Source organism: Lycorma delicatula, chromosome 1, assembly GCF_047948215.1.
Source record: "Lycorma delicatula isolate Av1 chromosome 1, ASM4794821v1, whole genome shotgun sequence".
In the NCBI taxonomy this organism is placed as follows: domain Eukaryota; kingdom Metazoa; phylum Arthropoda; class Insecta; order Hemiptera; family Fulgoridae; genus Lycorma; species Lycorma delicatula.
The window spans coordinates 18,978,593-18,992,395 of record NC_134455.1 but is presented as its reverse complement, the minus strand read 5'-3'; the positions used below and the strand labels follow the sequence as shown (position 1 = coordinate 18,992,395).

At 29.5% G+C, this 13,803-nt stretch overlaps 1 protein-coding gene across 7 annotated transcripts in view; it reads left to right on the top strand.

Moving 5' to 3' along the window:
* Nucleotides 1-13,803, top strand: part of LOC142329691 (uncharacterized) — a 135,027-nt gene that overhangs the window by 71,242 nt on the left and 49,982 nt on the right. For all 7 annotated transcript variants that reach the window (XR_012757616.1, XR_012757623.1, XM_075374682.1 and 4 more), the window contains one exon: nt 8,037-8,159. Coding sequence is in view for 5 of the 7 variants with exons in the window: in XM_075374682.1 (XP_075230797.1) it covers nt 8,037-8,159 (123 nt within the window). In the remaining 2 variants the exon portion in view is untranslated. The remainder of the gene's footprint in view (nt 1-8,036; nt 8,160-13,803) is intronic.

The following is a 13,803-nucleotide window of genomic DNA, read 5'->3' as shown; positions in this document are numbered from 1 at the left end:
AATTTCTTTCACATTTACCGGTAGAAATTCAATATAAAATGGATATTCTACAATCATCTCACCGGGGTCTGCACTCAGCGGAAACTCATATAAAATACGATCTTGATCTTCATTTCTAAAACTACCCGAAATAATATTACATTTTACACGTATTACATTTACAGGAGCGATATTTATTATTTTATCTGAAAAATGTGTTATATTCGGTTTGAGAATTCTCGAACCATTGCCGATGCTGTAATCTGTATCCGAAAAATCTATCCATACAGTGCTTTTAATTTCGCATTGTAACGTATTGATGTTTTTAATTTTTCTTTCATTTCGTTCTGTATATATTCACCGATATTTTCGATTTCATAACTACCCGTCGGTATTGTTATATTTTCTTTGTAAATGCATAATTATTATTTTTAACATCCTTATCGAACGCGTATCACAATTTATTATTTTTATTCTCTTTCACATTCGGAATAGTGTTGGCGGTCATCAGCCATTTTAAGCCCAATTCGTATTGACCTTTTGAAAGGTTGATAGGCGGAGAAAATTATTTCTTAATAATTGAACTGTTACCGTCAATCATTAATAAGACACGACATATCTATATAGAAAAAAAAAAATCAAAAACATAATTTATTCACATAAAAACTCTAAACATAATCGACCACAAATTACATCATCATTGGCTTGGTAACTAGTATAATTGTACGTTACATTAGATTTCCTGAAATAATTTATTAATTCTGGAGGAGGATGAGCATCACCTATGCTATTAAAATAATGTACATTTTTGTCGATTTTGGAAAAACAAACCCAGGGTGTAGCGCGATCATTTGAAGTGTCTTTATTATCTATAGCGCATTCATTCTTTCTAATCTTATCGTTTGAATTTCTGAATATTATTGTTTTGATATGATTTAAAATCTTTGATGAAATAATCTTCTATTATAAAATTTATTGTAAAACTCTTGTGATTACTACGAAGCGATAAAGTAATAATTTCTTATAAACATATGTACCGGTAATAATTTTAGTTAATTCATCATTATTATCACCTTTAACATTATAAAAAGCCTCGGATTTATTATTGTAAAATTCAATTGATTCTTTGTTTCTTTATTACGAAACCAATTTTTAAATAGTTTCCCGCCATCTTTACAACTTAGTCGCATTAAAAAACCCGTATTTGTATCAACAATTAGCTTAAAATCACCAAAGATGCCATACGAATAGTTATGTTTAATCTGTTCATAACACACATCTATTAAACTCATTTTTTAATCTATAAATAAAACAATTATTTTTTTAACAAAAATAAAATGTTGATTTTAAATATTGTTACTTTTATATATGGAATCATAAAAAATGTCTAATATCTTTGATAAATTGAATAGTTTAAATTATTACATTAAAAGATTTAAATGGCAGAAAGGCTCCTGGAATAGACGGAATACCTGTAGAATTACTGCGCAGTGCAGGTGAGGAAGCGATTAATAGATTATACAAACGGATGTGTTATATTTATGAAAAAGGGGAATTTCCGTCAGACTTCAAAAAAAGTGTTATAGTAATGATACCAAAGAAATCAGGGGCAGATAAATGTGAAGAATACAGAACAATTAGTTTAAATAGTCATGCATGAAAAATCTTAACTAGAATTCTATACAGAAGAATTGAGAGGAGAGTGGAAGAAGTGTTAGGAGAAGACCAATTTGGTTTCAGGAAAAGTATAGGGACAAGGGAAGCAATTTTGGGCCTCAGATTAATAGTAGAAGGAAGATTAAAGAAAAACAAACCAACATACTTGGCATTTATAAACCTAGAAAAGGCATTCGATAACGTAGACTGGAATAAAATGTTCAGCATTTTAAAAAAATTAGGGTTCAAATACAGAGATAGAAGAACAATTGCTAACATGTACAGGAACCAAACAGCAACAGTAACAATTGAAGAACATAAGAAAGAAGCCGTAATAAGAAAGGGAGTCCGACAAGGATGTTCCCGACAAGTATGTTCCCTATCTCCGTTACTTTTTAATCTTTACATGGAACTAGCAGTTAATGATGTTAAAGAACATTTTAGATTCGGAGTAACAGTACAAGGTGAAAAGATAAAGATGCTACGATTTGCTGATGATATAGTAATTCTAGCCGAGAGTAAAAAGGATTTAGAAGAAACAATGAACGGCATAGATGAAGTCCTACGCAAGAACTATCGCATGAAAATAAACAAGAACAAAACAAAAGTTATGAAATGTAGTAGAAATAACAAAGATGGACCACTGAATGTGAAAATAGGAGGAGAAAAGATTATGTAGGTAGAAGAATTTTGTTATTTGGGAGGTAGAATTACTAAAGATGGACGAAGCAGGAGCGATATAAAATGCCGAATAGCACAAGCTAAACGAGCCTTCAGTAAGAAATATAATTTGTTTACATCAAAAATTAATTTAAATGTCAGGAAAAGATTTTTGAAAGTGTGTGTTTAGAGTGTCGCTTTATATGGAAGTGAAACTTTGACAATCGGAGTATCTGAGAAGAAAAGATTAGAAGCTTTTGAAATGTGGTTGCTATAGGAGAATGTTAAAAATCAGATGGGTGGATAAAGTGACAAATGAAGAGGTATTGCGGCAAATAGATGAAGAAAGAAGCATTTGGAATAATATAGTTAAAAGAAGAGACAGACTTATAGGCCATATACTAAGGCATCCTGGAATAGTCGCTTTAATATTGGAAGGACAGGTAGAAGGGAAAAATTGTGTAGGCAGGCCACGTTTGGAATATGTAAAGCAAATTGTTAGGGATGTAGGATGTGGAGGGTATACTGAAATGAAACGACTAGCACTAGATAGGGAATCTTGGAGAGCTGCATCAAACCAGTCAAATGACTGGACAAAAAAAAAAAAAATTATTGTAATAATATTAAAAACATTAGTGAAATGAAGGTGAATCAACAATATAAAGCTTAAAAAATGGAATTTAAAAACACATAAAATGGTGATTCAATTATTGCATCGATTGAAGGTTTCGGAAAAGTATTTTTACCGCAGATTTAATGATCTTACACTATCAGATTTCAATGAAATTGGTAATTCTAAAGAAGTTTATGTAACATATAATGGTTTGAAAAAACTGTCTAATGGACATAATTATCATTATTATCGTAATTGTTGGGTAGTAGAAAAAAATAAAATACGATCTAGTTGTAGAACAAACTAAACTAGGCTATATAAAAAAATAATAAATCGATCGCGTTGTAAACTAATATTTTTTTCTTCTTTTCACCATATATTCATCGATTTCTTTATGAACATACGGAAGTGTATCAATGAGGTTTGCTAACACAAATCTTTCATCATCATATGGACAGATAGATGTTTTACATTGATCAATCGGGTAAATTTGATGATTAAAACCATGTAATCATTTTGATGTGGAATGTAAAACATTTCTATTAAACAAATAATATTTATATAGATTGTGATCTAACATGATCAAACTATGATCTTTATGAAATATACGAGAACCGTTTTTAATTCCCTTGCCTTTTTCTTTTTTTTATAAAAACCTCATTCATTTCTTACCCAAAGTAAGGAATACATTTTCTCTTAACATAACAAATTCATAGATTGCCTCACCCTTCACCGTATATCTCACCCTATTCTTATTGCCATATCGCTATTGTAATCGTATTACCCTATTGCTTCACCCTATATCTATATTTACTCTGTGCGTAAATATTTCGATTATTTTCAATCAAATATTTCCTTCCCCCGAAATAATCAAAATGTTCATCTTCGAGTGTGATTGAGTATATAATGAATCTGTATCTGTCATTAAAATTTTTATGTTTTCATGGCCGCACCTAGGTGAAAAATAATTGTAATGATAATCGTAAATGATTAATTTTGCTAAATCTGATAAACCCACATATATGGGTTTATTAAGTTTATATTTTTCTTAAGCATTGTTATTCCAACTACATCATTTCCGTAAATATAATAATGTTTAACTCTTGGACTAGGGTTTAATTTTTTGATCAAGTCATCGATCAAATCATATCGATTCGCTTTCTTACATTTTCAATAGTCTTTCCATACGCACTGTTGATTAGTAGCTTATAAACCGTTTTTTCAATCTCATCTTTTGTTTTACACCACACTTTAAAAGTTTTTTCAACATAATCTTTCAACCGTGGAAATTGATTATAACTAACGGTTCTATATATTTTTAACAACACCATACCCTGTTGAAGATGGAATTTTAATGTTCTGTATGTAGAATTTGTACGTATTTGTGTTTTTCTTCCAAAGTACACAATTATTTTTTTACGCGCTATTCGTTTTTAATCAGAGAGAAACGGAGAAATTATATTATTGGGAATGGGTTTTTTCTCTGGTGCGAGTGGGTAATCTTTTTGTGAGTCGTGTAAGAGTTTAGGATAAGCTAAATCAATTTCTAAAATATAACCCGTTTCCGCATCATCTTTTACATCGTTTAGACGGTTTACGAAAAAATATTCAATTTCGTTTTCATCACACAATCTGAATCCGTCTACAGGAAACGGTTCTATCATACATTTCCCATAAAGAGATCTAACATCATAATATTTAATTAATTTTATTGGATTATTTTTATCATAATTTTCTAATCGCGGATCGTTTGCTACATTATAACTGTTGGGAATCATTTACATGCCACCGCAAATGTATTTTTCAAAAAACAAATGCACATCAACATCTGTAACGAGTTCTAATTACACTTTCGTAGTCCAGATGACTTAAAACCACGATAAATATGGAGCAGATATAAAATGACACGGATCTAAATTGTTTATTTCAATTATTTTATTACGAAAACTCTCAAATACATCAGCCAACAGCATGACATCCAATTTCATATAGAAATCGTAGTATTCACCGAGCGTCTTAATTTGAAATCGATTCCAAATGATTTGCGCGTGATTATAATCCCATTCGTAGATGTATTGGCGCTTTAAATCATCATAAACGCTTCCATGGGTGTTAGTTGTGTTTCATCGAAAGCAGATGCCGATTTAATATACGTATATGGATAAACGCCTTTTCGTTGAATTTCCAAGTTCATCACATATTTATCTCTATTTTGTCATCACGATTATTTAGTATATCATTTCGAAACTGAGAGTATGTTGTTTTAAACAATGACGTCTTTATTTGTTTAAATGTCAGTTTACAATTAACATTAAATAGACTGTGTGCCAGATCATCAAGGCTGAAAGATATAAATTGATACGAATCTATAAATCGATACGATATTTTATTCTTGAACGTTATAGAGATAAGCTTTTCACGATTGTTTGCGAGGTAAGAAATTAAAAATGTATCTTTCATCGCATTCATCGCTAATACGATGTGATGTGAATCGTATCCACGTAAATTATGAAATACTACTGGAATAAATGTTAGGAATTTACAATTTAAATTGCAATTTTCATATGAGGGACCAATAAATCTACAACCAGTTTGAGAATGATGTCTTACACGATTCTCACAACTGTAAAACTCATCAACACATTATAACACATTTAGTGTCTTTTTTAAATCTTTCTTGATCTTCTGCGGTCATAGTAAACCCTTTTCTAATTGTTAATTCCTTTTCGAAATACTCATATTTTTCACATAAATCAATGAGAAACTTCTCAACTATTTTATGATCATCTGTTCTTGTTCTGAATAATTTGTACAACACAACCGTTTTCATCTATTATTACATAATATCCACACGGTTTATGAGTGTCTGTTTTTGTTGTATTACTGGTGGCGGGTTCAGGATTTGCGATATGATTTGGAATGATAAACGATTCGAAATCTGCGTATATAACAAAAGGTACGCATAAGGTTGAAGAATAATCTCTATATGATACAATATTACCACGTCTACGTTTTTCTCCCTCGCCGATCAATTCTTTCGTTATTCTAATTCTCTGAACCTTTCCTTGCTTACAATCTTCAATATGCATTTCGAGTCTTTTTTTCGCTTTATCTTCACTAGTCCAAGATTTAAAACAATGTAAACAATATTCACATTTTTTATGACTTTTATTCAAACCACCTAACAGTCTTCATAAACTGTTATGTTTATTTTCCATATGTAATAGTGTATAATTACTTCGATTTACTTGAATATCAGTTAATAATAACAACTAAATAAAAATTGTTCGATTATAATTATTACTTGCACGTTTTACATTTACATTATTAGAATTAAATGATTCTTGATCGCGTTCAATATCATAATACGACACATTTACAGCAATATTTGGATTTTGAGCTTCAAATTTATCAATATCTTTCACACAAATTGGATACTTTATTCCTTTTATGTTTAAATGATTTTCAAATTTTTTATAGAAGAGAAACTCGATAATGATCTCCACTTTGAGAAAATAGAGGGGTAGAATACACAACAAGAAACATTTTTGATTGTCATTCATTAGATTTATTTCAGCATGTTTCTTAAATAAAGCTATCGGTAATGGAATATATGTACTGTTTCCTCCATAAAGGGGATCGAATTCTGATACAGAAATATCCAGTCTCAGTATTTTATTCATTACCCAATCGCTTACCATTTGAATAAACCTTTCGAAATATTTGTTAATTTTTTCATAATCTTCTAAGTATTGTTCGTTCAAATTGGTTTGATTTTCACAAACGTTAAGCGCATAACGAGTGCTACTATGTAAATTGACTTCACAAAAATTGTAATGATTATATACACATTTCTTCACCTCAACAATATAATATTTAATATTGTTTCATTTATATTTTTCTGCTTGGACTTCTATAACATTAAATACCTTTGCTTTCATAAACACTAAAAATGCATAAATATCTATATGATTTTTATCGCTAACATTCCACGATTATTCTAATAAAGAACCACCTACTGCTTGTTTTTCATTTGGAATTTCAATACACAAAAACAAATCAGAAACAGAAATGTCATTTTTAGTTTGTGTTTCAGTTCAAAATACTGTTCAGTTAAATCATTAAAAGCGCTATCAATATACGATATATTGTTAACACAAAAGTGTATGTTTTCCGACTTCAAATCTGTTAAAATCCCTGTTGGGTGAGAAATGAATATAATTTTTTTTTTATATATTCACAATTTAATTTAATATTAATTTCACTGAGAGAGTGCTTCTTTTACAAACGTTCAGTACCATTTTGTATGTTATCTAAAAATCTAATTAAATCATATTCGTTAGATAAATTTTTATAACAGAATAGTATATTATGGTCAGACGGGTTAGAATCGTTTGATAACTTAACCGTTCGAATTTCATATTTTTGCTCTCTGATTAATAACTTTTATTTTAATAAATTAATACGGTATTACTGTTAACATTCGCTATATATACTTAATGTATATATCAAAGGCCAACGATATAAAGAATGAATAACAGCTGATGTCATGTTATAAGAAACGGGATTCCCATGATGCATCACAGTTGTATTGTGCAACAACTGTATACTATACGGGAATCCCAATGACGTCATCAAAAATATGTAATTAATGGTACATCTCAAGCATATGTTTTACTATGAATTTTTCAATAAATCAACTGTTTGAATATGTAAATTTATCGTGAACACACATTCGTCATTGAAAGTAGCCGTTCTTTAGTATATTCGAAGAAACCCGTGAAAGAGACCCTGAGGTTCAACCGCCGTTTTATTATTGGTTCTTTGTTATAATTTTGAAGGCATCTCAAACCCGTGTTTTACTATATATTTTGCAGTAAATTCACGCTTTCACCTTGTAAATTTAACTAGAAACATATGTTCATCCTGGAAAATATATCCTGAGGTTCAACCGCTGAAGAATCATTATTTTAGAGAAAGAAATTGTAGTTGAACCTCAGATTTCTATACTACTAGTAATTAAAGTTAAAAAATAAAAATAATATAATTTGATATGGAAGTTAGGTTTAGATTCTAACTTTATTTAAACGATATATTTCTTTTAAAGGAATTCTCTCTTTCATTTTAGTTTCACACTCTTGTGGTGAACGTGAATTCCATTGTGATGATGGTGCTTGTATAGATAATAAAAGAGTCTGTGACCTGACAGCAGACTGTCAAGATGGAAGTGATGAAGATGCTGAACTTTGTCGTAAGTAATGAGATTATTTTTTGTCAATTATTATAGCGATTTATTACATCTTTCCATTTACTTATATACTCTAATTCTGTATTACCTTTATTTATTCTGTTTCCTTTATGTTCAGTTTGTTTGTCAATTATTTTACTGATTTGTGACACTTTTCCATTTACTTATATACTCTTTTCTTTTTCCTGTTTAGCCCTCGGTAATTACCTGTCAGATAATACTTCAGAGGATAAATGAGGATGATATGTATCAGTGTAAATGAATTGTCTTTTACAGTCTCAGTTCGACCGTTCCTGAGATCTGTCATTAATTGAAACCCAACCACCAAAGAACACCCCATATCCATGATCTAATATTCAAATCCGTGCAAAAATAAATGACTTTACTAGGACTTGAACGCTGGAACACTCGACTTCCAAATCAGCTGATTTGGGAAACACTAGACCAAGCCGGTGGGTTACTTATATACTTTAATTTTCTATATCGTTTATTTCTTTGTTTCTTTCAACTTCAGTAATCTGCTACATACATTATAATTTTTGTCCTTCTTTACACTTTTTTTTTACTCTACATAGTTTAGCATAATATACTTAACTTAAATTAAACTTCATACCCAAATAAATTGCCCATCAACATTATTTATGTATTTACAAGATACAATTAATTACACTGGTCAACAAAATTTAATTTTTTTTGTTAAATGAGAGTGAATGGGTGATTCTTATAATACTTTTTTTGCTAATTTCATATATGTTAATAGATTTTTTCTATTGGACTCAATTTCTTTGTAAGTGAAATTTCTTTTGACAATATATTACATGTATTTTGTACTCACCTAAAATCTATTTCTTTTGTATTTTCTGCTATAAATTGCTGTACGTATATCCCTCTTTAGATTTCTGCAGTAGTCGGCTAACATTTTTAGGTTCCATTTTTCCTGGTGTCATGTTTCCATTGTAGATATTTCCTGGTGAAAGCGTTCATGTTCATCACTGATAGCAAAGAGATTGTTAGGGAAAAGATCCAAATGTGAATGTAAGAAATGGATTTTGAGTGACATGTTATACCCAAGTTGTCTGTAGTTTTGAAGTTCACTCACACGTTCTGTGTGGCCTTTTGGTTTCCAAGGAAGTTGTTTACCACATTTTGAATTGATTTCCATAGAGTAACCTCCAAGTCATTCAAACATTGTGCAAATGCCAGATCACTCATTAGTTTACTTATTTGTAGTCCAAAAATTTATCCTTCCTTTATTTTAGCATTACTTATATTAGGGAATTTGTTTTGTAGAAACTGAAACCCTGCACCATTACAATCCATTCCTTTAAACATTTTTTTAATAAACCTAGCTTAATGTGTAGTGGTAGAGGATAAACTTTTTCTGGTTTTACTAATGCCTGACTGACAACATTCTTTTCTCCTGCAGTCAGTACCTCTCTCTTTGGCACTGCTCTTTTATGTTATGGTTTTTCTTATCCCTACTGTCCCACTCGCAGAAAAAGCAATAGGACTTGGTGCATCCAAGTTGCAGTCCAAGTAAAAGGGCTATTACTTTCAGATCTCCACAAATATTGCTCCTACTGAATCCTGCTCAACACAAGTATCATATTTTCATAAAATTCCTTCATATGAGCAGTGTATGCTAATGGTATTGATGGGTATTTAATGAGAAGTAGAACAGCTTTCAAACTAAGCTTTGACAAATCAATAAAATGTTGCCATTTGTCAGGATGGTTCTACCATCCTGACAAAGTGCTATGACAAAGTGCTTCAAGTGCTTTGATGGTCCTAAAGCTTCCACTAAAGAGTCCACATCATTACAGTATAGTAAATTTTTATACTGATTGAACTGATGGAAGAAATGTTCAAATTCTGACTGTCTGTCACAGAAAGCACTTATTTTAGTGTTTGGTTGTAAAAAATGCCATCCTTTCAGTGTTTATGCCAGTATTTCTGGTTGTTTCATTGCTAAATTTAAATCACGAACTAGATCATTTAATTTTAACTGATTAACTAATTGGGGTTCAGTATATCTATTTTCTAAATATTATGGATCTCTTTCTTCATTGCCTGATATGTCAGCACAAGATTTGAGATTTTCATTTTCATCTAAGTTCCATGTTTCTGGTGGTACTGGAAATGGAAGCTCTATGGAAATGGAAGGCTATGTGGCACTGGCTGGATGGCAGAGGGAATATCAGGTTATTTAACAGTACGTCTAGTTTTAGCTTTTTTCCCAGATATCTTTATTACACAAAAGTCTGTGGTGTGATCCATTGGTTCTCTCCAAATCATTGGAATTGCAAATGGCGTGTGATGAGATCCATTTAGCCAACCAGTCAACAATATTACTCAAGAAGCACAGCAAATATGAGGAGCCCATGATTTGTCCTGATCACCTAAATTACATCCAAAACATAGGTCATGTGACCTTTTCATCAGTGGAGTTATATTTCTTTTCAGAGACTTCACTGTTACTTCACCACAGATGTAGCAGAAATTGTAATGCCAACTGCGAGGCATTGTTAATACATTATAATAACTAATATTGTTTAAAAAGAAACATTTTATAAACACACTAATTTAATAAATATACACTTGGTGAACAACTTACTGAACAACATATACCAGCAAACACAAAAGCCAGCTGCAAAACTGAATTTTCACTCAATAGAATGCTTACTTGAATTAGAATTAAAATCTGTAGTCTGCACAATGGTTTATAAGTAAATATAATAACGACAGAAATAACTAATGCATGAATGATATGTTTATAGCAAGATGAAAATAGGGAGAATGAGTCACATTCTTGTTCATTATAATTAGTGTATAAATAATAAATATAATGACTAATGTCTAAAAATCAATGTGACAATTATTAAGGGACTGTAATAAATAAGAAAAAGCTGTGTAGTTGATAAATAATATAATAAAATAAGTTCACAAAATGCTATGCTAAAGGAGTTCATGTATAATACTACCTGAAAATAAGAATGGTAGTTAAAAAAAACTAAGTCTGATAGAAGAATTCTGATTTCATATTTTAAATCAGCATAAAAAATACATTATGAATCAGTTATTCACTCTTATTTAACAAAATCATTGTTGAACAGTGTTATCATTAACTTCTCATTTCTACAATCCATGTTAAAATATTTCCTAGTTTAACCAGAATAAAATTTAAGAAAGTAAAACACTGTACTGTAGCTATCTATGCTTATATAAAACTTTATTATTAAGGAGATAAAAATGCCAATGTGTAGTTGTATTTTTATGTGCAACAATTTAATCTTTGTATTTTATCATTACCATTTTTAAGAAATAGTTATGTTTTCTAGTCTGTTTTCAAAGGTAAGAGACTAGAAAACTTTAAAATTTATATTCAGATTTATTAAATATACATTTTAAATTTTATTCAGAATTTCAAATTTTGTTCAGGTTTTAAAGTTCATATCAATCATTTTAATTTGTTGTTTCATTTAGTAATTTAATATTTTGTGTTCTTTAATATTTTCATTAAATTGTGCAGTACTTTTACTTTTAACTGGGATATTTATTTCTCAAGATCAGGCATACATTGAAAAATAAATTAGATGACATAAAATTAATTCCACCTAAAACATATAAAAATAAACTGTTTATTGAAGAATTTATTTGTTGTATATAAACAGATGTATTTAAAATTTAATTTATTTAGTTTTTGGCTAAAGCTGAGCACTTTCATTGCTCTGCTTACTTAGACCACAAACCAGTCAGAGAAAATTACATTTCCTAACAACTATTTAAAAATTCCCTATGTTGTCAATGTTGTATAATGTATCATCTTCACCTTTCGATTTACAAAATGTGGGTGAGCTAGAATTCCCCTTCACATTTTAAAATTACTTTTATCATTGTAATTTATTTTTTAGCATATAACATACATTCTCTGAAGCAGATTCAAGTTCACCTGACAATTTTATATCACATTCTATCACTAAAGGAACAATTAATTCATGTTAACAGTAGGATTAAAGTTGGTAGGCAGAATAATGCAGCTAATTAATATTATAAATTTTTAAGACTTTACATTATTAGTTTCTATGGATTATAAGCTGCAGTAAGTGGTAGATAGAAAAGTCCAGACTGATCAAATCATTTCTTTAGCAGCCCTAAATACATGAAGGGGCAATGCTTCTTTCCAGAATTATGTTAAACATTTTGGTAAGAGCATAATTAACTCTTATGCATGTCTGCTTAGAGATTTTGTTTTCTTTAACTAGTTAAAAATGTAAAACAGGCTTTTTTTGAAAAGGAAATAAATATATATAAATACAATTGATCAGCAAGAGGCTACAAATTAGTTCATGTGATGTTGGCAATAATAATCAACAAGAGGTTTTTAAAAATAAAATGTTTTCTTTTCCAAAATTAGCATCTACACTAGGTAGAAAAAAGCACATTCAAAAAGTAAAGGAATTAAACCAGTGACGAAGTGTATATAGTACACCTATTACAGAAAGAAAGTGTTAAAAATTTAAATTGACCAAATTTAAATTTTTAATTAACCAAAATCAAATTGGTGAAGTGAAGAGCACTAAAATTGAACCAAGAAATTAAGTGAGAATGACCCAATTTGACAGAAAAGATTGAGAAGACAAAAATGAAAAAAAAAAACATGTAGTGAATCCTTCTTGGATTCTTTACATGTTATAAGAACCATAGCAAAAAGTTTAATTAAATGAACTCGCTGAAAGTCATAGAAAAAACTTTTGGAAAGTTGTAAAATAAAATTTGGAAGTTGTATACATACAACAGTAATTTACATACATAAAGCCCTGAAAACTAAAAATAATGAACAAAATACTATAAGAATTAATGGTATTTTAGAAGAAACATGTAGAGATAGAACAAGTAAAGATAGAGAGTGACTGGTTTGTTGAGAAAGTTTCAGGACAAGTTATATGTTGCATTAACTGATAGAATTGAATGATGTAACATTGCAAAAGGTAGTTACTGTTCATAAATATTTACTATATAGATATTTATTTTATAAATTACTATTCAGAATAATAATATGCATACATATTTTTAATCTCAGATTTTTTTATTTTATGCTCTTTTTTTATTTTTTTTCATTATCATATAAAGAGTAAGCAGATGCCATTTAACAATAAATTAAATTATAAAAATTATGCCTCTGCAGGGGGAATTTGATAGCAGAAAGTTCAACTAATAGACTTCAATGTATAGAAAATTTAGCAAGGAAAGAAAAGATAATTGGTCAGTTTTCATTATCATTAAGATAACACTAATTATCTTATTAAATATTGATAAACACAGATACACCAGAGTAAGATACCCCATAAAAAATAAGAAACAAATTTTTTTATTTAAAAAATAATAATTTACAACTAGTTTTTATTTTTTTATTTTATGAATTAAAAAGGTATTTTTTCAATACAAAGTACTGAATTAAAATTTTGTCAATTATGAATTTATTTTGTGAATGAAATTTTTTTTCTACTTTTGATTACTCAATTTTTTTAGATTATTTTTAACATTATTATGTCTCCTTTCCAACTTCATCCTTATTCTACTTTCTGCTACTAATATTAACTCGGTAACCACTGAATTAATGTTGATTAATGTAGAAGGCAACATTCAA